The sequence below is a fragment of the Puma concolor genome, chromosome E4, assembly GCF_028749965.1.
Source record: "Puma concolor isolate L17-30 chromosome E4, mPumCon1.1.hap2, whole genome shotgun sequence".
In the NCBI taxonomy this organism is placed as follows: domain Eukaryota; kingdom Metazoa; phylum Chordata; class Mammalia; order Carnivora; family Felidae; genus Puma; species Puma concolor.
The window spans coordinates 2,903,954-2,928,529 of record NC_141683.1 but is presented as its reverse complement, the minus strand read 5'-3'; the positions used below and the strand labels follow the sequence as shown (position 1 = coordinate 2,928,529).

The following is a 24,576-nucleotide window of genomic DNA, read 5'->3' as shown; positions in this document are numbered from 1 at the left end:
TAAACAGTAACCTAAGATCTTCCAACAGTATAATTACATCGAGATGACACAGATTTTCCTGTACACTCCTTCCCTTGTCGGCATCCCTAGGAAGAAAGTGAGGTTCAAAGATCGGATCCCCCTGTAAGAAAGATTCCAGACACATTAAATCGAAATACAGTGAAACCTTGGATTGCGAGTAACGTGTTTCGAATACATTTTAACTCGATAAACGAGCGACGTCTTGCAATACGAGTTGTACACGATACCCAATGTCACACGATCCCAACTGAGCCAATGGGTCCTTGAAATTCGCTTTGATATACAAGTGCTTTGGATGACAAGCATGTTTCCAGAATACATTATGCCCCCGCACCCACGTTTAATGTCTCCAAAGCCCCTAACGCAGACCCACTCACATATGAGGAAGGAGGCCAGGTAAATTCTCGTTGGCACCAGTAGGATGCCAGTCGGTTAACCCAGAACCTTTGGACATAAACTCAGTGGTGAGAAACCTTCCAGCAAAAGGTTAATGTGGGCACCAAACGCTTACTATTTTGGGAGCTGGTGGGAACCACTTACTCTGTGCCGTCCCCCTGGTTTTCACTTCCCCTCTAAGATATGACACTGTGGTTGTGGACTGAGGGGAGGAGTGAGTGACAGCGTCCACACCCTCCACCAAGCAGACGGGCTGCTGCCTGGGGGGGTCTGCACCAGCCTGAGGAGCCCGGGAGGGGTTTTTGCCTTGTGCCGCACACTCAGTCCAGGTGGAACATGCGTCTCAGCGGGTTCTGGAAATTAAACTGCCGCGTGTGTTTCTGAAGCGCGTGCCTCGACCAGTCCAGTGAGACTCGATCCTTCCTACGTGTGCACCCCAAGAACCTGAACTTCCTCCCCCTTTTTTAACTTCCACATTTGTTGGTCACGTCCTCAGAGGCACAGGCAAAGCCCTGCGTGCCCATTTATAATAACTACATAATCTTGACCCTTACCCACTGGTTCTTCAAATACATTCACCCCTGAGCCTAGGGAATACCACAGGAATTCAAGAGTGAGCCTCCAATTTGCATCGTGGGCCTTCACACAGGGTGGAGTTTGGGGAGACTGATGCAGGAGACTTGCTAGGCCTGACGGGAGCAATTTGAAGCTAGATTGTTTCTCGTGTTTTGTAGCTCACAAGGAACCTTACAGCTCAAAAATATTCTGGTCACCAGGGCCTTAAAAAGCTTCACAGATTTCTAGTTTGACTAAAGCATGCCGTAGCGCTGAAGCTGTGAGTGCCCTGGGAAGTTACTCAGGCTACCCTGGCCTCTGTGGGGTCACCCCTGAGCCCCCCAAGGCTCCGCTGCCAGGCAGACCCCGTGGTCATCCCTGTGCCTCCTGCCTACAGGTAAAGAAAGCCCTGCCTCATTCGCTCCTGCTCAAAGGGATTTCCCCAACTCTCTTCAGGCCCCCGATGAGGCTATTGAACCCTTTCCTTACTGGTGTCCATGGGGTAGTCCTGCCCTGTAGAAGCATCCACTGGTCTATTTCATAAAAGCACCACAAGCCGATGTCACCTAGCAAGGTCACAAAGCCATACGCCTCAAGGCTGTGGGCTCAGTAAACTTAGAAGGGAGGTTCAGTATGAGCCTCTTCTGCAAATGCCCTGCTCTCACTAAATCCCAACGCTGAAAGCCCACCTTGTGAATATGCTGCTCCTTTGTTTTTCTTTCTGTTCTGTTTAAGCCTATGCTCCAAATTTTGTGTCTCGGAGACTTTGCTCTCAAAATTCTAGATTCCCTCCAGGGCAGGGGAAGGTCTGTGCCTGCACGGAGACTAGACCTCTAGTCTTGCGTCCGAGGCAGAAAGCGTGGAGCTGACTTGGCATGCCTCATTTATTACTCGCCCAGATTTACCAGGTGAATCATTTCACTTCTCCCGGGATGGAGCGAGCTGAGGAGACAGCCACGTGCACACACACGGCACGGGACCGGTGCCCCCGACGCAACGCTCACGAAGTTATTCACGCACATCGGAAGTGATCCTGTCCGGTTAGGCCTGCCGTACGTAGCAGCTAAAAGTACAAAACTTCTAGTCACATTTGAATTTCAGACACACAAGACTGCTTTTTTGGTGTGAATTTATCCCAAATATTGTATGTGACACAGTGACAATAAAAATCATGCGTTTTTTGTATGCAATTCGAATTTACTGGGGACCCTGCATCTGGCAACACTACACTTAATGGCACGCGTCGGGCTAGAAGCTGAGACTGTAACATGCACACGATGTGTCCTCGCCTTACGGAGGGGAAGATCGGAAATCCAATATTTTTGGCACCACGTGGCAACAGCATCCAAAAGGCTGCTTTCCAAGCACCTCTTTCCAGACACAGGAAATGACGGTTGGCCAGAATCAACATCACCTCCGCCTCTGACCGTGGAATGAATTGTATTCCTTCACACGTAGAGTAAGTCTGACTCGAACACACTACATCTCAGAGCTACATTCAATCGACTCTTTCTTTTGTTGACAGTTGTGCTGGACGCAGAGAATTCAAAGCTGAGGCCGGCGCCATTTCCCTCCCCAAAGGTGCTTACACTACTGGGGATATTGTCAAAGACACAAGACATTGTGCTGCACCGTCCAAGTGCACGCTCTGCAGAGGAAATCGGAGTGTTATTGAAGCACCCACGGTGAACACCCAGCTCAGATTCAGTAGGGAAGACCTCTCAGAAGAGGTGGCATCCACACTCTGTCTAATCAATAGTTTACAATAACCCCACACTACACGACAAATGGAGTGCAGTTTTAATAAATAGTTTAATGTAGTTTAGAGCGATGTAACTGATACCTCATCTCCAGACTATCACAGGGACCTTTAACTGGGAGTGACTAAGGAAATATCCTTTAAAATTTTTTTAACGTTTCTTCATTTTTGAGAGACAGAGACAGAATAGGAGCCGGCGAGGGGCAGAGAGAGAGGGAGACACAGAACCTGAAAGAGGCTCCAGGCTCCGAGCTGTCAGCACAGAGCCCGACGCAGGGCTCGAACTCACGGACCATGAAATCACGACCTGAGGCAAAGTCGGAGCCACCCAGGCACCCCAGGCACCCCAGGAAACACCTTAATGTCTGAACTTCTTCAATTGTCATCCTGCGCTTTGTCATTCATTGGTCTTCCACTCATTCAGCAACCACTTGTTGACGAATCACCATATGACAGAGCTCTGGACGTGGGCACTGAAAACACAGTGGGGTTTGGGATATGAGCAAGATTGTAGTGCGGGAAGCCCTGCACGCTCCTTCTTCCCGCAAACACACCAACTCAGGAATGGCTCCCAGACAAATTCCCTTTGTGAGAGAAATCAGAAACTAACGAAAGGCTTCTACGTCCCATGAGAACATGAACTGAGACCCACCAGAGCCAGAAGGGAGATTTGAGTCCAGGGGACTCTGCCTCTGACACAGCAGCACGAGAGCAGGAAGGGCGTCCCTAGAACCCAGCTTCACCCAGGGGAGGTGGGGGTTGGCTCCTGCATCTGGAGCCACTGTTTCCTGCCTTTTGCCAGTCTGGAGCACCAATGGGTCTAGCCACTCAGGGAAGTGTGGGGAGTCTGCAGATGGCACTGGAAGGTGTCAGTGATCCTCCCCCCTGCTCAGCACAAAGGAACAAGGCAAAAATCCCGGTTTTCAGCTTCCCCCCAGGGAGGGAAAGAGTCGTAGAGTGCCCCAGAATCTCTGACAGGGTGATTGGTAGGGGGTTCCTCCTGCATGGGGCCAGTCTGCGAAGACCTGGGAAGGTGTCTTCTTTGTCTAATGAACAGACACCTACCCAGAGAGTCAAGGAAAATGAAGAGCCAAAGACATGACAAACACAGTAACACTTTAAATTTCCACGGGGTGCCTGGGTGGCTCAGTCGGTTCGGCATCCGACTTTGGCTCGGGGCATGATCTAGCAGCTTGTAAGTTCGAGCCCTGCATCGGGCTCTGTGCTGATGGCTCAGAGCCCGGAGCCTGCTTCGGATTCTGTGTCTCCCTCTCTCTCTGCCCCTAACCCACTCGCATTCTGTCTCTGTCTCTCTCAAAAATAAATAAACATTAAAAAATTTTTTTTTTAATTTTAAGGGGCACCTTGGTGGCTCAGTCGGTTGAGCGTGCAACTTCGGCTCGGGTCATGATCCCACAGCTTATGAGTTCGAGCCCTGCGTCGGGCTCTGTGCTGACAGCTCGGAGCCTGGCTCCTGCTTCGGATTCTGTGTCTCCCTCTCTCTCTGCCCCACCCCCACTCATGCTCTGTCTCTCTCTGTCTCTCAAAAATAAACATTAAAAGAATTTTTTTTTAATGTCCAGAAACAAATTCTAATAAAGTAGAATTATAGGATTTACCTGACAGAGAATTAAAAATAACCCCAGAAAGACACTCCCTGAGGTCCAGAGACCCATGCATGCACAAGCAAGAGCTACAACAAAGAGATAGAAACCATATAAAAGAACCACACAGGAATCACAGAACAGAAGAACACAACTGACCTGAAACATTCAGGGAAGCGACTGGACAGCAGACGAGACCCCGTGAAAGAAAGGACCAGACAACTGAAGACAGGTTGACAGAAATACTTCAGTCAGGGGAGCAAAGGAGAAAAGGTGAAAAAGAGTGAAGAAAGGAAAGGGAGAGGCCCAAGAGGCTGAACAATACACTATGAGAGTTTCAGAAGGGAGAAAGGGCCAGAAAGATAAGCAAATAATGGCTGCAGCTGCTGCAGACCTGGGGAGGGAAACGGACAGTGAGTGACGCAGGTGGGGCTGAAACAGGAAATAATCAGGAGGGACCCTTGAACCCTGAGGTTGGGGAGGGCGTCTCTGAGGAGGGTCCGGGTCAGACACAGGGCCTGTGTGTGAGCCCACAGGGGGCGTCCCGCCCGCAGCTTACAGTTGATCTTGGTGGACTTGGGTAACCGACCACTTGGACCCCTTCACGCATTTACATTCCTGCTCTTATATTTTAAATTCACTGCTGCAGAGTAAGCCCATGAAACCCTAAGTGCTCTCCCCACCCCCTGGACCCCAGTGAAAGCAGAAGAACCCCAGGCCTGTGACCTCGTTGTGTGGCTGTAGGCACATGTTGTAGTTTCCAGGACATGGAAATAACAAATCTTTTCTTTCCCCCACGTTTCCTGATGGTTATTGCCGGAGGCGTCTAGCCACAGCAAGAATCATGGGGGCGGGGGAGGGGGTCCAGCCACTGTCACCTGCATGAAACAGCTTCCTGTTTGTGTGCTTGTCCATTCACCCCCTCGCTGTGCAGGTCTGGGTGGGACTTAGGGAAGCCCGTTTTCCTCATCTGAAGAGGGTTATGTTTTTTGTTTCTTGAGTAATTTTTGTTTCTTAAGTAATCTCTGCCCCCAGCGTGGGGCTGGAACTCACAACCCCGAGATCAAGAGTCACATACTCTACCGACTGAGCCAGCAGGGCACCTTGCTAAGCTGCAAATTTCCATTAGGTTTTTTAAGTTTTTTTTTTTTTTTAATTTTGAGAGAGAGAGAGAGAGAACATGCATGAGTGGAGTAGAGGCAGAGAGAATCCCAAGCAGGCTCCACCCTGTGGGTACCGAGCTGGATGCGGAGCTTGATCTCATGACCTTGAGATCATGACCTGAGCCGAAATCAAGTGTCGGACATTCGACCGACCGAGCTGCCCAGGTGCCCCCGCAAGTTTCCATTATTTTCCTCTTCAGCAACTTCAGCCCGGTGTATGCAAAGGTCAAAGAGGGTTTTACATCTCCTTTGATGCCTTGACTCTGTGGGGCTCACACTCCGAAACGCACACACACAGCACACTCCCCACCTGTGTCTATATCGGTACCTCACGTGACACTCAAGTTTGTGTGAACGTAAGATAATGTAGGGGGTTTCCGTCCGAAAAATGAGGACAGTGTCATTTGAATGCTAGGAAATCTACAGCGTGGCATTTTCAGAGAAGCCGGGCACAGCCTCAGACACTTTTCTGGCAGACGTGAACCGGTGGAAGGAGGCCACCAGCATCTGAAACTTCACATCGGCCAGCCCCGAACGACAGACAGGGAGGCGGCCACACTTACGTTCTGCGAACACAGGCAAGCTAGGATCACTTTGCTTCCTCTTCTTCAGTTCTCGCAGACCTTATCTGAGTCCTGCTCCCCATACTTCCTTTGCAGATGGGACAGAAGCCTGGCTTTTGGTGAGACAGTCTTCCCCTGCCCTCGGCCAGGCCCGGCCCCCATGCTTCTGTGGCTGCTGCTGATCCTGGGTGAGTAGAGCCCAGACTGGGCTGGGGGCCCGACGTTCCTACTGCCAGCCGGGGCAACCCCGGGGCGGGGGGCCAAACCCCCGGGAGGCTTCTGTCTCTGCTCCCACCGGACTTCAGAGACACAGCGAGAGGCACAAAACGAGTAGAGCTGGTGCCCAGGAAGACCCACAGGGTCCAGAGACCCCCAGAGCAAGCCAAGCGTGGGACCCCGGGCCTCCCCCTTGTGTCCTCTCCCAGCTCCCGGGAAGCTGGGGCTTTCTCCCTGCCAAACCACACCTCGAAACGCTCAGATAAACAGTTAGGGCCCACGCGGGCGAGGGAGGGAAGGTCTGCAGAGCAACATAGCTCCCTTCCCGAGAATTTAAGTCAACGTTTCACCAGAGGTTGAAGAAAGTAGGGGGATGGGGCCCAAGCAGCGAGGTGGGGTGGGGGGGGGCGTGGGGGGGGGGTTGTGGGATGCGGGCCAGGAAATGGGAGGAAGCGTCAGAGAAGCAGCCGTGGCCGGGCTGCGGGGAACGGCCGAGTCTAAGTGCAAAGGCAGGAGCCCCATCGCCCGGTGCTAACCTTTCACCTTGGCTCTCACACAGCTCCCGGACGACAGCCGGCAGGTCAGTCTTCCCTCCTCTCTTCCCCCTGCTCTCCGGGCACGGGTCCTACCCCGTACATGGGGGCTGCGGGGAGTGGGTCAACGTCAGCGGTGACACCTGTGACCATGGCGGGCGCGCCGAGCCTCCTGTGGTCTCTCCCGCCTTCGGTTCTCTCCCCCCTCGCGTGAGTGAAAGAAGCATTTGCAGAGGCAGGAGGCTAATGCCCAGAACCTTCCACGCGTCTCCTCTCTTCCCTAAGGACCCCCTACCCCCACCCTGTATGCTCAAGCCCGAGCCACCGTCGAAGGACAGAGAGATAGAGTGCTGCAGCCTGTGTGGCTGTCCTGCTTCAGTTTCTGGTCCCGTCGGTCAGCTGCAGTTTTATGCACAAAGACGATGGCGCAGGCAGCCTGTGCCCCTCCAATCCAATTCTTCACATCCCTCCGTTTTGTATTGTGTCTGACTTGGCCGGAGAGCGGACAGAAGTTGCCTTCCCCGTGAAATCTCAAGGGAAGCAAGGTTTAAAAGTAACGAAAGTGGAAAAAAATGTGTATTAATTATGAGCAACCAAGTAGGAAGTGGTTTGTCAGAGTCTAGAAAGTGCTTCTGAGGCTCATTCAGCCAGGCCCACCTGTGCCTTGGCAGGAATGTCGAGGACAAGAGCATCTCAGCATCAGCCCGCCCCCCAGAGGCCCGCACGGTGTCTGCCCAGCTGCCCGTCACATCTCCTGAGCTTTTCTGAGCCCACACCAGGGACCTGAGACCTCTCCCCCGTGACACCCCCCTGCCCACCTCCAGGCTGGGCAAAGAGTCAGGAAGACCGGACTCCGCCCCAAGCAGGTCCCTGGGTCCTGTCGGCTCCCTTCCCACCGGCAACCAGCCCTGGTTTCCACCCACGTCCCATTCACCTTCATCTGCCTGACCCTTTCTCTTTCCCGTTCAGGAGCACTTCCAAAAGCTTTACTTCTCCTCAAACCTCCATGGTCCACAGCCTTCAAAGGAGAGACAGTGACTCTCTTCTGTAAGGATCACCATTCTCTAGCCTGGGAATACGTATCTTGGTATCACAATGAGACTCCCTTGAGAAAACAATCCGGAAAACTCCAAATAAGCAAGTCTGGACATTACAGATGCAAGACCCAAAGATCTTCCCTCAGTGACCCCGTGCATGTGCAGTTTTTATCTGGTGAGGAAAGAAGGGGGTGGGTCTCTGAAATCAAGCCCCTGGGCGTCACGTCTGGAGCCTGGGCGAAGGCAGGGAACCCAGACAGGGTTGCGAGCCCGCATGTGGCTATTCGGTGAGCTGATGCCAGTGGGGAGAATAAGGAGATAGGCTGCTGAGGATCGCGCATTGTCCATCTCCTCCATCCAGAGAGGAGTCAGTAACCCAGAAGCCACCAGGCAAAAAGGGACTCGGGTCTGAAGAAAGGTAGGGTGTCAAATTCCTCAGCTAACGACACTTATGAGGATGTCTCAAGGACCTGCTCTGAAAATTCGTTCGCTGTCCTAGGACAAGGGAGAACTGGGTACTGGGGCCACAGGGAAATGTTAGCGGAGGACGGTCACAGGTGCATGCAGGGCTCTTTCTTCATGGGTGGAAATGAGGCTTTGCAGAAAGAAATAGATGGGATATGTCATGTTCGTTCACTCTTTGCAGACTGGCTGGTCCTCCAGGCCTCACACCCTGCCTTTGAAAGAGATAAAGTAGTTCTGAGATGCCGAGGGAAAGAAGAAGAAGATATTATGGAAAGGACTTACTACAAAAATGAAGAAAAAATTAGCAGTTCTTATAACTCAAACATCACAGTATATCCAGCCTTCAACGATGACAGCACATATCATTGTACTGCTTCTGGGACATATATTTTGGGGGGGTCATGGACAGAAACTTCACGACCTTTAAAGATCCAAGTTCAAGGTAATGGCTACACTCCCATGGGTAATAGGGCTTGGCAAGGGACCAGCGTGTGGGATGGAAGAGGGGTGCTCAGCGGTGGGGATTTCGTGAGCGGCCTCTTCTGAGCAGCCGTGGGAGGGAGACAAGAGGTGGCTCCACTTGCGTGGGTCCCTACCTCTGATCCTGAGGACACAGGTCCACCTCTGCAGGAGCTCAGAGCCTCACTGCCCCAGGAACTACATTTGTTCATCTCTCTAGAGCTGTTTCCGAGTCCTGTGCTGACAGCCAGCCCCTCCTGGCCCATCGAGGGGAGCCCCATGACCCTGACATGTGAGACCTGGCTCCCTCCACAGACATCGCACACTAGACTTCAGTTCTGTTTCTTCAAAGAGCACCAGGCTCTGGGGGCCGGCTGGAGCAACTCCCCGGAGCTCCAGATCCCCACCACATGGAGTGAAGGCGCGGCCTCCTACTGGTGCCAAGCAAGGACGGTGATTCCCAGGATCCTGAAAACAAGCCCACGATCCCAGATACGTGTCCATAGTGAGTGTCCGCGGGGTCGGTCTTGCCCCCTGGGATCACGAACGTGCCTGAGAGTAACAGCCAGGCATCCTGCCATCCTTCTCTCCTGTGCTTGGCATTGGCCTAACTTCCCCGCAGCATTCTCTTCCCTCTGAGTTAGGTGATAGTAGTTATTGATCGTGTGTCCGGGGTGCCCAGCCCTGTGGGGGCCACAGACACATACGGGATGTGTTTCCTTGTGGGTCAACACAGAACAAGAAGTTCTGATGACCGCACGCAGCCCGTAGAAGCCCCTATGGTGCGTCCATGTGTTGGTTGAAAATTATTCCAAAATAATAAGAAAAGAGGAAGAGAAACACAAACCAGAATAGCCAGAGCAGGATGTGGGGAGAGAGAGGTGAGGCTGGAGGGACCTGTGGAGACAGGTTTGGGTTCTGATCAAGTCACGTCAGGGCCCACGCAAGCTTCCCGTGTTCTCACTTGCTCTGCCGTCTGGTGATGCATCAGAGATGCCTTAGACATAAAGGTCCATAAAACTTGACTGTGGTCAACATTAGGTTTAAAAGAAGATCATAGGCACGTGCCCACATTTCCCGAGGGTGGGAATTGGTGTGTGGGGGACAGGCTTTGCTCCCTTTAATAATCACGTACACAATCAATTCCTCAATTCCTCCTCTAAAAGACCCCTGCCGGGCACCTGGGGGGCTCAGTCGGTTGAGCGTCTGGTTTCGGCTCAGGTCATGATCTCACGGTCCATGGGTTGCAGCCCCATGTCGGGCTCTGTGCTGACAGCTCAGAGCCTGGAGCCTGCTTCAGATTCTGTGTGTCCCTCTCTCTCTGTCCCTGCCCTGTTCTCTCTCTGTCTCTCTCTGTCTCTCTCTCTCAAAGATAAATTTTTTAATTAAAATAAATAAATAAAAGACCCCTGACTATTGCACCTGCTGCTATTGGCTTATTAACGGCAATACCAGCCTTCTCCTTGGCCCTGCAGCACCTGCCATGGAGACCCTGTCGTGTCCTCCTCTGTCCTCCTAGGGGTCCCTGTGTCTGATGTGAATCTAGAGACGCAGCCCCCTGTGGGCCAGCTGATTGAAGGAGAAGACCTCGTCCTTATCTGCTCAGTAGCTGCGGGTACAGGGACTGTCACGTTCTCCTGGCACCGGGAGGGCTCGGAGAGGAGTTTGGGCAGGAAGACCCAGAACGCCCTGTCTGCAGAGCTGCGGATAGCCTCCGTGAGGGAGCGGGATGCCGGGAGGTACTACTGTGCGGCCGACAACATGGATGGCCCTGTCCTCAGTAAACGGATCAGAATCACACTGAGAGGTAAGTTCCTCGTTCCTGTCACTTGGCCCCATTCCCAAACTGGGGTTTAGGTTCTCTGTCAGCCACGAGGATCTTCTGATGGAAGCAAGGAACGGAGGTTTGAAGATTTAATGGCCAACCAAGGAACAGCAAAGATGCAAAGTCAGTCAAAACAACTTGCTTCTTGTGGAGAAGACTGAATAGCAAGGAAAACAAATAAAAATTATCCAGGATGCCTCCCCATGGTTCAAGGAGTACGTCTACTTTTAGGGGCCTTGAGTGGAGCCATTAATCTACCACAGTGTCACAGTGTCAGGGACCTTCTCTGACGGCCCCCTGTCTCCCTCAGTTCCAGTCTCACCTCCAGTCCTCACCATCAGGAGGCCCAGATCCCAGGCCGTGGAGGGGGACGTGGTGGAGCTTCACTGCGAGGCCCAGAGGGGCTCTCCCCCCATCCTGTACCGGTTTTATCATGAGGAGGTCCCCCTGGGGAGCAGCTCGGCCCCCTCTGGAGGAGAAGCATCCCTCAACCTCTCTCTGACTGCAGAACATTCTGGAAACTACTCCTGCGAGGCCAACAACAGCCTGGGAGTTCAGCGCAGTAAGATGGTGTCCCTCAGCATCACAGGTAAGCAGAATATGCTCTCAGCAGTCACAGCTAAGAACAGATTATGTCTTCTCACAAACAGAGAGGCCCCTCTAGGCTTTTTGCTGGGGTGGCGTCCCAGCAAACTCCCCACTTCTGCCTCCGCCTGAGACCTCCTAGGACTCTTCCTTGTGACCACACATTCTGCAAGTCATTTCTTCTGTCATTGTCATTGACAGCCATGTATTCCACTCAGTCTTTCTACTGGAGGCTCACAGACTCTCCAAAATACCAAATGTATGATGGCTCAGCAGATAGAAAGCTTTATCTCCAAATCCCTTTGTCCAAGAACAAATGACGAGATCGGTCCTTGCCCACGTGCTCCTCCACTACTCCCCTCCCATCCCGAATACTTCATGTCTGTCTGGATTATGAGACAGCGTGTCTCCTCACGGACACTCACAGGAACCAGACCTATAGAGCTTCCTCATGGCTTCCAGACTCTAAGAACCTCTGTGGGCTTCTGACTCCTTGAACGACAGGCTATTTCATCTGTTGTTCTCAGTATCCCCAAACAAAATTTTTCCTCGCCGGAGGACCCAAGGCATCTCACATCTCCCATTTTCAGTTAGCAAAGTGCGTGTCCACTTAGGGGAGACCCCTCATCCAAGCCAGGATTACTCTGAAGTGCCCAGCATTTGGGGGCTGGAGTGGAGCACTGGGGCATAGGAAAAATGGCAGGATAAAAGAGATAGGGCAATGACTTCCAGTGACTCAAACCCTTACATTCTCTGGATTTTTCCATGACCCCACATCACTGGCAAAAGTGTTGGACATGCACCCCAAATGTTTGTTTATTAACTATATACATGCACAACTTGACTAACTTTAAATGCGTGTTGTAAAAATGAGACTCAGAGAGATTAAAACTTCCAAAACATCGAGATCATTGAACTGACAAAGGGCAGAGACAGGACTCAAAGTTAGTTGGGTTCTCCTGATCCTAGGTCCATGTTCCTACCACTAAATCAGGCTGGATATTTCCTTTATTATCTAGTATGCATACTCAATTAATACTGCAAATGAACTGTGTTTCCTCTTTCAGTTCCAGTGTCTCACCCTGTCCTCACCCTCAACCCTGATGTGGCCCAGGCTATGGTGGGAGATGTGTTAGAACTTCGCTGTGAGACCCAGAGGGGTTCTCCCCCGATCTTATACTGGTTTTATCATGAGAATGTCATCCTGGGGAACACCTCAGCCCCCTTTGGAGGGGGAGCATCTTTTAACCTCTCTCTGACCACAGAACATTCTGGAAACTACTCCTGTGGGGCTGACAATGGCCTGGGGGCTCAGAGCAGCGAGATGGTGTCACTTAACATCACAGGTGGGTTGGGGGTAGCTGGCCTCCAGGTTACAGTTAAGGTCAAGAAAATATTTTTCCCTATAGACTGTACAAATTCTGCAGGCATCAAAGAGTTTTTGAACATGCACACAAGGCTTGGGACTTCCAGAGATTGGTGCTGATTTCATGGGGGAAGGATAAGGGAACTATTCAATCTTAGATGCTGATGCTCATGCGCTGTTATTTTCAAAATTACAAATTATCATGGAGATAATCAACCAAATGGAGAAATCAGAATCCGGGAGAAACCTTCCCTGAGAGATCTCTAGCCCCCACCGACATGTTGTCTAGATTAAAAACATTTGCCACTGGGACTCAAATATAGCTCTTCCCGTGTAGGGCTTTCCAAGAACAAAGTAACCCATATCACTGTGGGAGTCATCGGGTGCTTGCTAAGCATGCTTGGTCTTGCTGCTACGGCTGGTCTGGTGGGTCGCTTCAGAACCCAAAGGAAGTCAGGTGGGTGTTTATGTCTTGCCCTTTGGCATTGTGACTTTTGCCATCACTATGATAATTTGGATTTATGCGATGCATCCCATGAAGGTCATTATTCCCTTCCAAATACTAGACCCTCCGTTCTACTCACTGGCACTCTGTAGGCAAGTGACAAAATGAATTTCTCAATAAGGTTGCTACTCCATGTGTTTAATTTGAGATTTAAATCAGGTAGCAGAGTTTGCTTCCAATTAAAAATTAGAACGGTAAGTATTTACCATTCCACCCCTGGTCCAAAGCTTACTGAGAACCAAAGGCATAAAAAAAGAAAAAAGTCTTCATTTGTAAGAAAAAATAGACAACAGCCATAGACACAAACCATAAACTCTGAGATACATCTGAATGCCAGTCACATATTGTGAAATTCGGATAAAATTAATACAGGTGCTGAGAATGAAATTAAAATTTCAGTTTCTTACTGTTGCTACTTGTATAGAAACACAACTGATTTTTGTATATGGGTCTTGTACCCTGCAACCTTGCTATATACATATTTATTAGTTCCAGTCTCTGTTTTGTAGATTCCATCAGATTTTCTACATAGGTGATTCTGTCATCTGCAAATAAAGATAGTTCTCCTCCTTCCTTTCCAATCCAGGTTCCTTTAATTTCTTTTTTTGCCTTAATGCACTGGCTACAACCTCCCATACAATGTTGAATAGAAGTGGTGGACGAGAGCAGACATGCTTGTCTTGTCCCTGATCTTTGGGGAAAGTATTTGGTCTCATCGTTATGATAATATTAGCTGTGGATTCCTTCTAGATGTTCTTCATTAGGCTAAGGACGTCCCCACTATTTGTAATATGCCGAGAAACATTTTTTATAGAAAAACATTCTATAAATGTTTTTGTAGGCTAAGGACGTCCCCACTATTTGTAATTTGCTGAAAAACATTTTTTATAGAAAAACATTCTATAAAAAAAAACATTTTTTATAGAAAAAATGTTTGTCAAATGACTTTTCTACATTGATTGAGACGATCATAGGATTTTCTTTTCTAGTCAATTGATATGGATTTTGAGTTTTGAATGTTAAACCAGCCTTGCATTTCTCAAGTCAGCTTCACTTGGTCATGATTGTTGAATTTGATTTGGTAAAATTTTGTTAAGAATGTGTGCATCTATGGTCATGAAAGATATTGCCTGATAGCTTTATTTTCTTGTCATGCCTTTGTCTGAGTTGATGTCAAGGTAATACCCACTGAGTTACTACTTCTAGTGTTTTTCATTCTTTTTCATATTTCCATAGGGTATCATTTTCTTCCTGCCTGAAGTACTTCTTTCTTTTTCCTTGTTTATTTATTTTGAGACAGAGAGAGAGACTGATAGAGGGAGAGACAGAATCCCAGGTAGGTTCTGCGCTGTCAGCACAGAGCCTGAGGCAGGACTAGAACTCAGAAAACCATGAGATCATGGTTTGAGCCAAGGTCAAGAGTCAGATGCTCAACCAACTGAGCTACCTAGGCGCCCCACTGCCTGAAGTACTTCTTTTCACATTTATCACAGTATGGGTCTGTTGGGGAACCTGACTGATAGTGTTGCTAAAGTCTACTCTATCCTTACTGATTTTCTACTTGATCTATCAACTACCAAAAGAGGGGTATTGAAATCGCCAACTATAATTGTGGATTGGCCATTTCTTCTTGCATTCTATTAGGTTTTGCCTCAGGTATTTGGAATGTCTTTTATTAGGTTCATAAGTGTTTATATTGTTTGTGTTTCCGATGAAATGACTACCTTATCCTTGTGAAATGATAACTTTATCTCTGTTAGTATCATTTACTCTGAAATAGTCTTTGATATTAAGGTAAGTACTATTAACATGGTATTTCTCTATCCATCTTTTTACTTTTAATCTATTTGTGCCCTTATACTTAAAGCATTTTTTTATAGATAGCATAGAGTTAGTTCTTGCTTTCTAATCCAATACGTCAATCTCTACCTTTTAACTAAAGTGTTTAGACCATTTACATTAATGTGATTGTTGATAAGGTTAGATCTAAGTCTGTTATTTTGCTATTTGTTTTCTATTTGTCCCATCTGTTCTTTGTTTTCTTTTCTCTTTTTTTCTACCTTCTTTTCGAACAACTGAGTATTTTTTATGATTCCATTTTCTTCCTTTATTGGTTTATTAACTTTATAATTCTTTGTTTTGTTTACTTTATTGGTTGTTTTGGGTTTATAGTATAGATATTTAACTTACCACAGTCTATCTTCAAGTGACATGGGATCATTTCACATATAGTATAAGAATATTACCATTGTGTCCTCCATTCCTTCCTTCCTAGCTACATTAACGTTATTTTTGTAAATAATCACTTACCTGTTAAGTAGACTTAAGTATAATTTAAGAATCTTACATATTGAATCAAGTAGTTACCACTTCCAATGTCCTTCGTTCCTTTTTGTATCTCCATATTTCCATCTGGTATCATTTTCTTTCTGCCTAAGAGACTTCTTTTGACATTTCTAATAGTATGGGTCTGCTGGTGATGAATTATCTCAGCTTTTACATGTCTGCAAAAGCCTTTATTTTTGTATTCCTTGTGAAAGACATTTTTGCTGGCACAGAATTATAGGTTGAGAGTTTTTTCTTCTTTCAGTATTTTTTTTTTAATTTTTTTTTCAACGTTTATTTTTTTTATTTTTGGGACAGAGAGAGACAGAGCATGAACGGGGGAGGGGCAGAGAGAGAGGGAGACACAGAATCAGAAACAGGCTCCAGGCTCTGAGCCATCAGCCCAGAGCCCGACATGGGGCTCGAACTCACGGACCGCGAGATCGTGACCTGGCTGAAGTCGGACGCTTAACCGACTGCGCCACCCAGGCACCCCCTTTCAGTATTTTAAAGATGTTGCTCTACCGTCTTCTTGTATGCATTGTTTCTGACAAGAAATCTGCCTTCCTTCTTTGTTCTCCTGTGACTACGTTTTTCCTCTCTACATGATTTTTCATGGATCAAGGATTTTTGAATTAATGGACTCTTTTATCCAATGCCTTGGGTGCCTGTAAAGTTTCAATACTTTGTACTTTGGATTTACTAAAACCTTACTTTCTGTCTGCCACTCTGCTTGGCATAAAATGGCATTTCCTTTTCTATCAGGCCAAATGTTTCCGTTCTCCTTTTCTTAGGGCTCATACTGAAAATCAAGCAAACAAACAAATAAAATATTTGGATCTAACTTTAATGAAAAAGTTTACATATTTTTCTTAATGATGCTGGTCAAGCATTGTCCTTTTACCCTTCTTTTCATGTCAATCAATGAGCCTCTGTCCTGTTCTTTGTATGAAAAATAACACCAACACTTTATGACTGATATTTAAATTTTTTTTAACGTTGATTTACTTTTGAGAGACAGAGAGAAAGCACGAACAGGAGAGGGGCAGGGACAGGGAAACACAGAATCTGTGTGAGAGAGGGAGACACAGAATCTGGTGCAGGCTCCAGGCTCTGAGCTATCAGCACAGAGCCTGACACAGGGCTCGAACCCACGAACCCATGAGACCATGACCTGAGCCAAAGTCGGACACTTAACCGACTGAGCCACCCAGGCGCCCCTTATGACTGATATCTTAAAGCTACCTAGTATTTTCATAAATAACATTACCTATAAAACTACACGTGTATATCATTTTTTCAAAATTTTTTTAATGCTTATTTATTATTGAGAGACAGAGCATGAGCAGGGGAGGGGCAGAGAGAGAGGGAGACACAGAATCCCAAGCAGGCTCCAGGGTCCAGCTGTCAGCACAGAGCCCGACGTGGGGCTCGAACTCGCGAACTGCGAGATCATGACCTGAGCCGAAGTCGGATGCCCAACCGACCGAACCCCCCCCAGGCGCCCCTCATTTTTCTTAATATATAAGGAGAATAAGAGCACCAACACCAACAGTACTCATCATAAAATGTGTCATTCATTAAGAGCCCACTAAATGAAATTTTACAGCTTGTCTACTTCTCCCAATCGTTCCATAACTACATTCAATCCAATCAATATTATTATCACCATATTAGAGTGAAAAATGAGGCTACTTCATAAGTGAAGTCATCTTTCCAAGTTCATGTATCTATTAAGCATCAGTTGGGGTTCACCTGGGGATCTCCCTAGCCCTTGACTCCATGTTCTCTCCACTGCACCCTGGTGACTTATGGAAGGCTGGTTACACATCCTATTTTCCCTACTTTTTTGATCTCATCACCTATGTGGGTGGCATTTATTAATTAGTAACATACTACAAGTGCAGATATTGAAACCTTACTGCCGAAGTTGATAGTGTTCAAAACACCAGCTGGTTCAGTTGAAGCAACAGCAAACAACACACGGGAGGCAAGATTAGCACTCATCACTTCACGTGCTCCATGGGGACAGGAGCCCAAGAGTTTCTGACCTCCAGATCTAGAGGAGGTGTTGTTTTACATAGCGAGCTCAGTGAGAAATTCTGACAGTCCACCAATCAGGGGGCATCTGCCTTTCTCATTGCAAAATCTGGCTGACTGGCTGTGCTTCCCTCACAGCAAAGTCTTCCTTCTCATTATCCATCAGTCTTCTCAGGGAGGAGCTCAGCCCTTGCAAACTCTTCTAAAAGAGAAGAGCTCTGCTCCTGAAGCCTGAGCGTACCCAACCCATTACCAAAGGCGATGACAAATGTAATGATGCCTGGATGAAAATTCCAGTAATGTCACTTGCCAAATACTTGCTATATGGCAGGTAAATTAAACTCTCCAAACCCTTTCTTTGTGGTCAACATAATAGTATCTACCATTTTGGGGCTATCTACATAAGCTGCTTAGTACTGTGCCTGGCCCACAAATCTTCAGTGCTATTAGCTTGTGTTATGTAAATAGCCACCTTCTGGGTCTGTTTTCTGTTTTAAAAATGAAGAGATAAACTGACTTACAGATGCATCGTGGGACTTGGCTAACCTCCCCGCAAGGGAGGACGCGGGCTGTTGACTGATGTGAACTGCAATTGCTCTAAGGAGGGAGACTTGAGCCGGGATCACGAACCTCCAGTTCAACTCAGGGTTTGCAGACATCAGTCAGTTATTCTTCATGAGTGTGTTTACTTGGGGCAATAACTCGTGGTCTGTAAGCCCGGTGAGACAGATAGAGAGCCACAGATAAATAGGCAAAGGTCAGAGATGGGAAATTGGGAGGAGTCTGGCATGGCCAAACAGATTTCAGTATTTCAGTGATGATGGAAAACTGCCATATTTTCAAGGCCGATGGAGTAGCCTTCCAGATTACGTTTACATGTAATCACCTATTACAAAATTGTCAACTTGTCTTTTTTTTTTTTTAGTCCTCAAAGTGCATGCTTCAACTTGCTCAGTTGTTTAACAAATCTTTACTGAATATTTTCGACATTCTAGCCACTGAGAATACAAAAGCAATTAAGACAGCTTGCAGCCTCAAGTAACACACTCTTTCATGGTGGAGAGATTGAGGGAAACATACAAATGGGTAATTACCATCCAATACAGCGATTCTAATATTGCAGGGCTCTCCGTGCATGGAGAGAGGTCATTTCATACAGCTTGCTGGGACCAGGCAAAGTCCTGGAGGAAGAAAGATAAGTTGGAATCAGCCAAGTGAAAGAGAAAAAGGGATGTGGAGAAAACAGTAGGTACCCACAGTGGTTGGGTCTGCCAGGGCCCCAGGGACACAGAGTTCTGAGCTTGTTATGGGGGCCCTACTGATTCACGCCGTGGGGAACTCTGTCTCCCGGTCTCTGTCCCCCAGGGCCACAGACAGGACAGAAAAGAGGAAGTGAGGAAGCACCAGGCCCAGAGTTAAATACTAAGTTGTCTCTCTTGTGCTGCTTGGCCATACCTCCTTAGAGTGCACGCTGTTGTTACTCGGTATGATTCTGGACAAATATCTTTCAAGATCCCACCTTCCTCACCTGTAATACGACGTGGAGGGTGGGGCCAGATATTCCTTAAGATCTACTGTAACTGAGGTCTAGAATGAATCTGATTCCCAGGAAAGGACATTCTAAAGTAGGGCACATTACTTACACAGCTCACCTGCCATCAGCAATCCTTTGTTTTTCTGGAGGGGTTTCGGCCACTGAAGCACCCAGGTGAGGTCTCTGCTTCTTGTGCTGACAACATTTGCATGAATTATTTACGCCCGCAAGATAGGGGCACAGAATTATGTACATTCAAAGATATTTGGCTGGACTTCTCATTAACCTTTTCAAATTCTCATGAAATCCATAAATGGGATTCGCGAAAGCTGCTTTCAGTCGTATTTGTGGATGCTACTCAGACCTACGTGTCATTTGCTTATCCACGTTAATCTATTTCCTTAAATGTGTTCTGGCAGAGAGCTGACCACTGGCACCTTAATGGCACCCTCTTTCGGCTGCGCCTCACTCTTTCCCCGGCTCATTCCTCCAGTACGCAGTCACTCAGCACATCATTTTTGAGTGCTATCAGTGTTAAATTCACAATATTTATCACGGAAGGAAATAAAATTGGGGGGAAAAAAACAACCCTTTTCCCGTAGAGCCTTCGGGCTACCTTATAGGAAAGGTAGATTATTGTAACACAAGCTGGAACATTGAAAGGGACCTTTTACAAAAGACCAAGGTCAGATTCTATGGGAACGCAAAAGTCTTTGTGTGTCAACGTCTAAGCATTTACAATTTTGAGAACAATAGAAAGTTAGGCGAATACTAGTGTTTCGTGTGTCGGAAAGACCTTGACACGGTGCACTTTCACCCTCTGACCTTGCCTCCGTCCACCTTTTCTGCAATGCTGCCTTGGGTTGCATCTGCCATCACGTGCCTTCTGGGTTTTCTTGAGGGAGCCACACAGACTCTGGCTTCCCTGAGACTCGGTACGATCCGCCAATGCTTCTGTCCTTTGTGCCTCTCCCCGTCTGTCACAGGGGCAATCCCAAGGAACATCGGGAGCGTTCCTGGCCCGGGCCCTCCAGCACAGGCCCTCCACGGCCCACCCTGTCTGAGCCGGCCAGCCCTAATGGAGCTACAGCCCTTGTACAGCAACGGTGAGGGTTCCCCAAGGAGCTCAGGGCTCCAGGGACGAGCCAGGCTGGGAGGACAGACTGAGCGACAGCCCGTGGCCGAGCCACACGCCATTTAGTTTTAAAGTTTATTTGTTTGTTTTGGGAGAGAAAGAGCACACGGGTAGGGGAGACACACAGAGAGAGAGAGGGAGGGAGAGAGAGAGAATCGCAAGCAGGCTCCACACCGTCAGCCCAGAGCCCGACATGGGGGCTCAACGTCATGGACCGTGAGATCATGACCTGAGTTGAAATCAAGAGTCGGGCGCTTAACCGACTGAGTCACCCAGACACCGCAGAGTCACATTCAGTTTTAAAATGACGTTCCTGGCATTGTGTCCGAGACAGAAGACGGTTATGAACTTGGTGGCTGAGAAGAATCTAGAACGTGGGCTCTTGACTACAACTGGCTATGGTCTCCTCTCTCACAGTCAGTCCTGGCGATGACGACCTGGTTTATTCCCAGATCTGGAGCAGACAGCACAGAGAAGGAAGTCCAGGTGAGACCTCTTCGCGACATGCAGAGGGGAGGCGGCAGCGTGCGAGCGGATCCGCAAGGGGCCTCTGGTCAGGCCACCCGAGTAGTGCGACACGGAAGGCAGGCATCGTCTGTTCCTCTAGTGCTGCTGTTATAGGACTGCGTCCCTTCCCGCTTGCCCGTGTGCACTGCCGCCAGAACCCCATAAAGTCTCTGAGGACAGACGCTGTCATTTTTTATTAATGTATCAGTAGCATCTAGTTCAATGCTTAGAAAAGTGTGGGCCTCTTCAAATATTTTTTGAAAGGACGCATGGCCAGCAATTGCTTGCATAAGCCGCTCATAACCTAAGGTGTAGAAGATCATCGTTCTCCTAACTGGTCTCTTTATTCCTGATCTCCTCCCCGGGCCCCCAGCACTCGGTTTCCAGCACGATGCCTCTGAGATCCCACGGCCGATCACACCCTTCCTAGAATAACTGCCTCAGCGGCTTTTCGTTCCAAAGCCAGACCCTTGCCTCCCGCCTCCTCGAAGCTCTGTTCTTACTCTCGCCTCGCAGACCCTTGCTGCTTTCCTTATCAAACTGGGCTGTCACATGCTTCGGTGCTCACGTGTCTTATTTGTCCTGGAATGTCCCTATCCCCACCTAGTGTACCCGGTGAGCCCTGCTCCCATGTCAAGACATAGTTCAGATTTGTCTGAGAAACTCGGGGTGCCTCTGTCAGCCCTTCCTGTGTCCAGCCTCTGCAACAGCGACAGAGTTGAGTCTGTACCTTGGTCTTGGTGCGCGTAATACTCGATGCGTTTCTTCCACGCCTGTTTATCCCCCCTAAAAATTATAGGCTCTTTGAGCATATGGGCTGAACCTGTAGTCCTTTCTCTGCCCTTGTGGCTCACCAGTGCTTAATAGAAGGTCATTGTGGGGGCGCTCGGGTGGCTCAGTGGGTTGAGCGTCCGACTTCAGCTCAGGCCATGATCTCATAGCTCGTGAGTTCAAGCCCCACATTGGGCTCCGTGCTGACGGCTCAGAGTGTGGAGCCTGCTTCCAATTCTATGTCTCTCTCTCTCTCTCTCTTTCTCAAAAATAAATAAACATTAAAAAGAATTTTTTTTAAAAAGGTCCTTGCCCACTGAGCATTTTGGCTGAATAAATACAAGAAAGAGATCCTGAGGACCCCTTGAAAGGATAGAAGAGACGTACACACTGAGATTTCTTAAGGCTTCACCGCAAATCTCCACTGGGAATTTGCCGTGTGGCCTTAGGATGCCAACCCCCTCTCCAGCCTCCTCCACTTTCCCCTCACAGACTAAACCACACGTGCCACCTTCCCCTAACCAGCGTGGCCATAGAGGCCCTGAGTGGGGGTGGGACGGGGGCAGGGACCCGCTTTGCCGGAGCGATGAGCGGTGGAGAAAGAAAGAAACGCCGGGAAGCCACTCTGGGCATTTGGTGGGCAGGGGAAAGCCTTTATCAGTGTGTGGGGAAGGGGTGCTCTGTCTGAGGCTGGGAGGAATCCAGCAGAGCCAACAGTCAACAGCTCAGGCAGCAGAGGAAAGGCTTAAGTGCATCACGAGGGGGTTGTTAAGTTGTCACCCGCAGCTAACACTTTTCTTTCCTCCTCCCACCCAACAGCACATTCACCAAGGACGCATCAGAAGGGTGAGGTAGGTCCCCTTTTCTGGCTCTCTCTCCCTTCTGTTCTTCCTCACCCGTCCTTGGGTACTTACTGTTTGTAGGTTTTCCACCAGGAACCTGCAATCATCTATTCAGAGGTGAAGAGGGCAGACCCCGACGACCCTGCACGGCAGGACCGTGAGGAGGCCGCAGAAGGCTATGAGAATGTCCCATGCGCGTCGCTGGCCTTGGACCACTAGCCCCATACCCAGAGCGGCCCCCAGATGCCTTCTCCCCATTCTCTGCGACCACTCACCTTCCGTCTGGGAGGCTGGGTGAAAGATCCGTCCCACTCCTCCGTGCCTGAGTCTGGGTGTTCTGTGGGAACAGAAGGGGCAGCATTTCAGTAAATGCTGCACGTTTTCACAGTAGAGACACACATGAGGCAGGGCGGTTGGGCCTTCACCTCCTGGGCCTGAGGAGCAGAGGAGGAAGGAGGGATCATCTAGCCAGGATCACGAGGTCACAATCAATGGCCATGTGTTCCAAGTGTGATCAAAAGCCTTCAATGCACCATCTCTGAATAAACAGTTTGCTCCAAACACCTTGCTTCCTTTTTTAGGTAGATAGATGGTAAGTGATGATGCTGATGCTGATATTAATGAATAAGACTCGGGGGCACCTGGGTGGCTGAGTCGGTTGAGGGTCCGCCTTCGGCTCAGGTCATGATCTGGCAGTCCGTGAGTTCGAGCCCCGCGTCGGGCTCTGTGCTGACAGCTCAGAGCCTGGAGCCTGCTTCGGATTCTGTGTCTCCCTCTCTCTCTGCCCCTCCCCTGCTCGTGCTCTGTCTCTCTCTGTCTCAAAAATAAACATTAAAAAAATTTTTTTTTTAATGACTAAGATTCGGGGACGCCTGGGTGGCTCAGTCGGTTGAGCATCTGACTTCAGCTCATGTCATGATCTCACAGTCCATGAGTTCAAGCCCCACGTTGGGCTTTGTGCTGACAGCTCAGACCCTGGAGACTGCTTCGGCTTCTGTGTCTCCCTCTCTCTCCCTGCCTTTCCCCTGTGCACGCTCTGTTTCTGTCTCAAGAATAAATAAACATTTAAAAAAATTAAAAAAAAAGATAGATGCAGGTATGGGACACACACCCCAACCCACACAGAGTCTGTGGTCTTCAAGACCCTTCCTCTCTCACAACATCGAACTTCCCCCGTACCCGTAGCAGCTGAATTCCACCGTCTAATTGTTCAACATCCACTACTTGGAGGCTCCGGAGGCCTGACCACCAACCCCGGAAGCCCAGTGGAGCTGGCGACTCTCACGACTCAGCAGGCGAAGCCTAGTGCCGCCCCGGAGCCCGCATGGCCTGAGCCGGCAGAGGAGGGAGGGGGCACGGCAGTCCTGGGCCCACGGGAGACACCCTCCCTCTGCCCACCGGCTCCGGCTCGATTCCTCCAGGGCCTAACAAAAGCACTGTCTACCACTGAAGAAACATTGGACACGTGTGGGGGATAAGTTGAAGGATTCTCTGAGCTTGCACCAATGGGTTAACAAGGCTTGGGGCGGAAAGCCGCTTCCACGGGACGAAAGCGTCTGCGAACAGGTAGAGGCGGAGGGCCGCCACCGCAGGGCGAAAGTGCCCCACGTTAGCCAGCGAGAAAGATGGCTCGTTAAGCCTGAGGCGGCATGCCTCACTTATCTTAGTCCCTAGAAAAGTTAAGATAAACAGAAACGGTGCCTGAAGTAAAGGGCCGCCTGCTGGGCGCCCAGATGTCCATCTGTCTTGACCCTAAGCCCTAACACCGCATACCTTCGAAACCCCTACTCTCTCACACACGTGAATTAACAATTACTGTTTTATCGTTTCTTTCTGCACATCCATCACGTACATAAGCCTTCTGACCCTAATAAATACGGAGCGAGGACCCTTACTCGGGGTTCTTGTCTCCGCCCGGACATTAGCCTCTCTCGTTATCATTTCTGCGTCCGCTCTCTTGCTGGACGAGAGAGAACTCCATACTCAAAGTCTGCAACAAAAATAGCATGCCATGTGTGCTTAAGTCTCTGGAGAAGGGGCAGAGTCGCTTGGAGTCACTTGTGTTCGTAAGGGATAGCTGGAGTTGTTAGCCTGTATCACCTGGGGTGACGCTGAACTGTTCGCAACCACAAAAACAACAGGCCTTAGCAAGCTAGCGCACTCACTGATGACGGCTGTGTATGAACTGATACAAGTTATGGGCAGCGTGGATTTTACACCCCCCCTTGTTTATGACGTTAAGTAAACAGCACAGTGACGCTTTGCAAACCTTTGAAATAACTCAAGAATAAAAAGTAATAAGTGTATTTCAGATGTTATTCTTTTCCCCCGTGGGCGTCGGAAGCTTGGACAACAGGAAGTGTAACAGAC

General features: G+C 49.0%; 1 protein-coding gene across 13 annotated transcripts; it reads left to right on the top strand.

The window, feature by feature from the left end:
* The first annotated feature begins 5,868 nt into the window (after positions 1-5,868).
* FCRL3 (Fc receptor like 3) lies at positions 5,869-22,767 on the top strand. 13 transcript variants are annotated; one of them, XM_086694843.1, is made up of 14 exons: positions 5,871-6,076; positions 6,158-6,249; positions 6,837-6,857; positions 7,780-8,022; positions 8,494-8,754; positions 8,992-9,276; positions 10,291-10,578; positions 10,907-11,185; positions 12,249-12,527; positions 12,885-13,004; positions 19,938-20,057; positions 20,504-20,572; positions 22,184-22,215; positions 22,288-22,767. In XM_086694843.1, exons 1-14 carry the CDS (start codon positions 5,907-5,909, stop codon positions 22,423-22,425), a joined length of 2,397 nt encoding a protein of 798 aa, XP_086550969.1. In that variant the 5' UTR covers positions 5,871-5,906; the 3' UTR covers positions 22,426-22,767. The 13 variants fall into 13 exon arrangements, with proteins under 13 accessions (XP_086550979.1, XP_086550974.1, XP_086550973.1 ...); XM_086694844.1 differs by having other exon boundaries at positions 5,872-6,076; positions 22,300-22,767; XM_086694856.1 differs by having other exon boundaries at positions 6,058-6,076; positions 6,837-7,020.
* Positions 22,768-24,576: the final 1,809 nt, after the last annotated feature.

What these genes read in the sequence shown, in the direction of transcription:
- FCRL3 (XM_086694843.1), top strand. Translation starts at nt 5,907, where the DNA reads ATGCTAGGAAATCTACAGCGTGGCATTTTCAGAGAAGCCGGGCACAGC. An exon ending in TTTAAAGATCCAAGTTCAAG is followed by an intron (nt 8,755 to 8,991) that starts GTAATGGCTACA and finishes TCATCTCTCTAG; the next exon opens with AGCTGTTTCCGAGTCCTGTG. An exon ending in GGTGTCCCTCAGCATCACAG is followed by an intron (nt 11,186 to 12,248) that starts GTAAGCAGAATA and finishes TTCCTCTTTCAG; the next exon opens with TTCCAGTGTCTCACCCTGTC.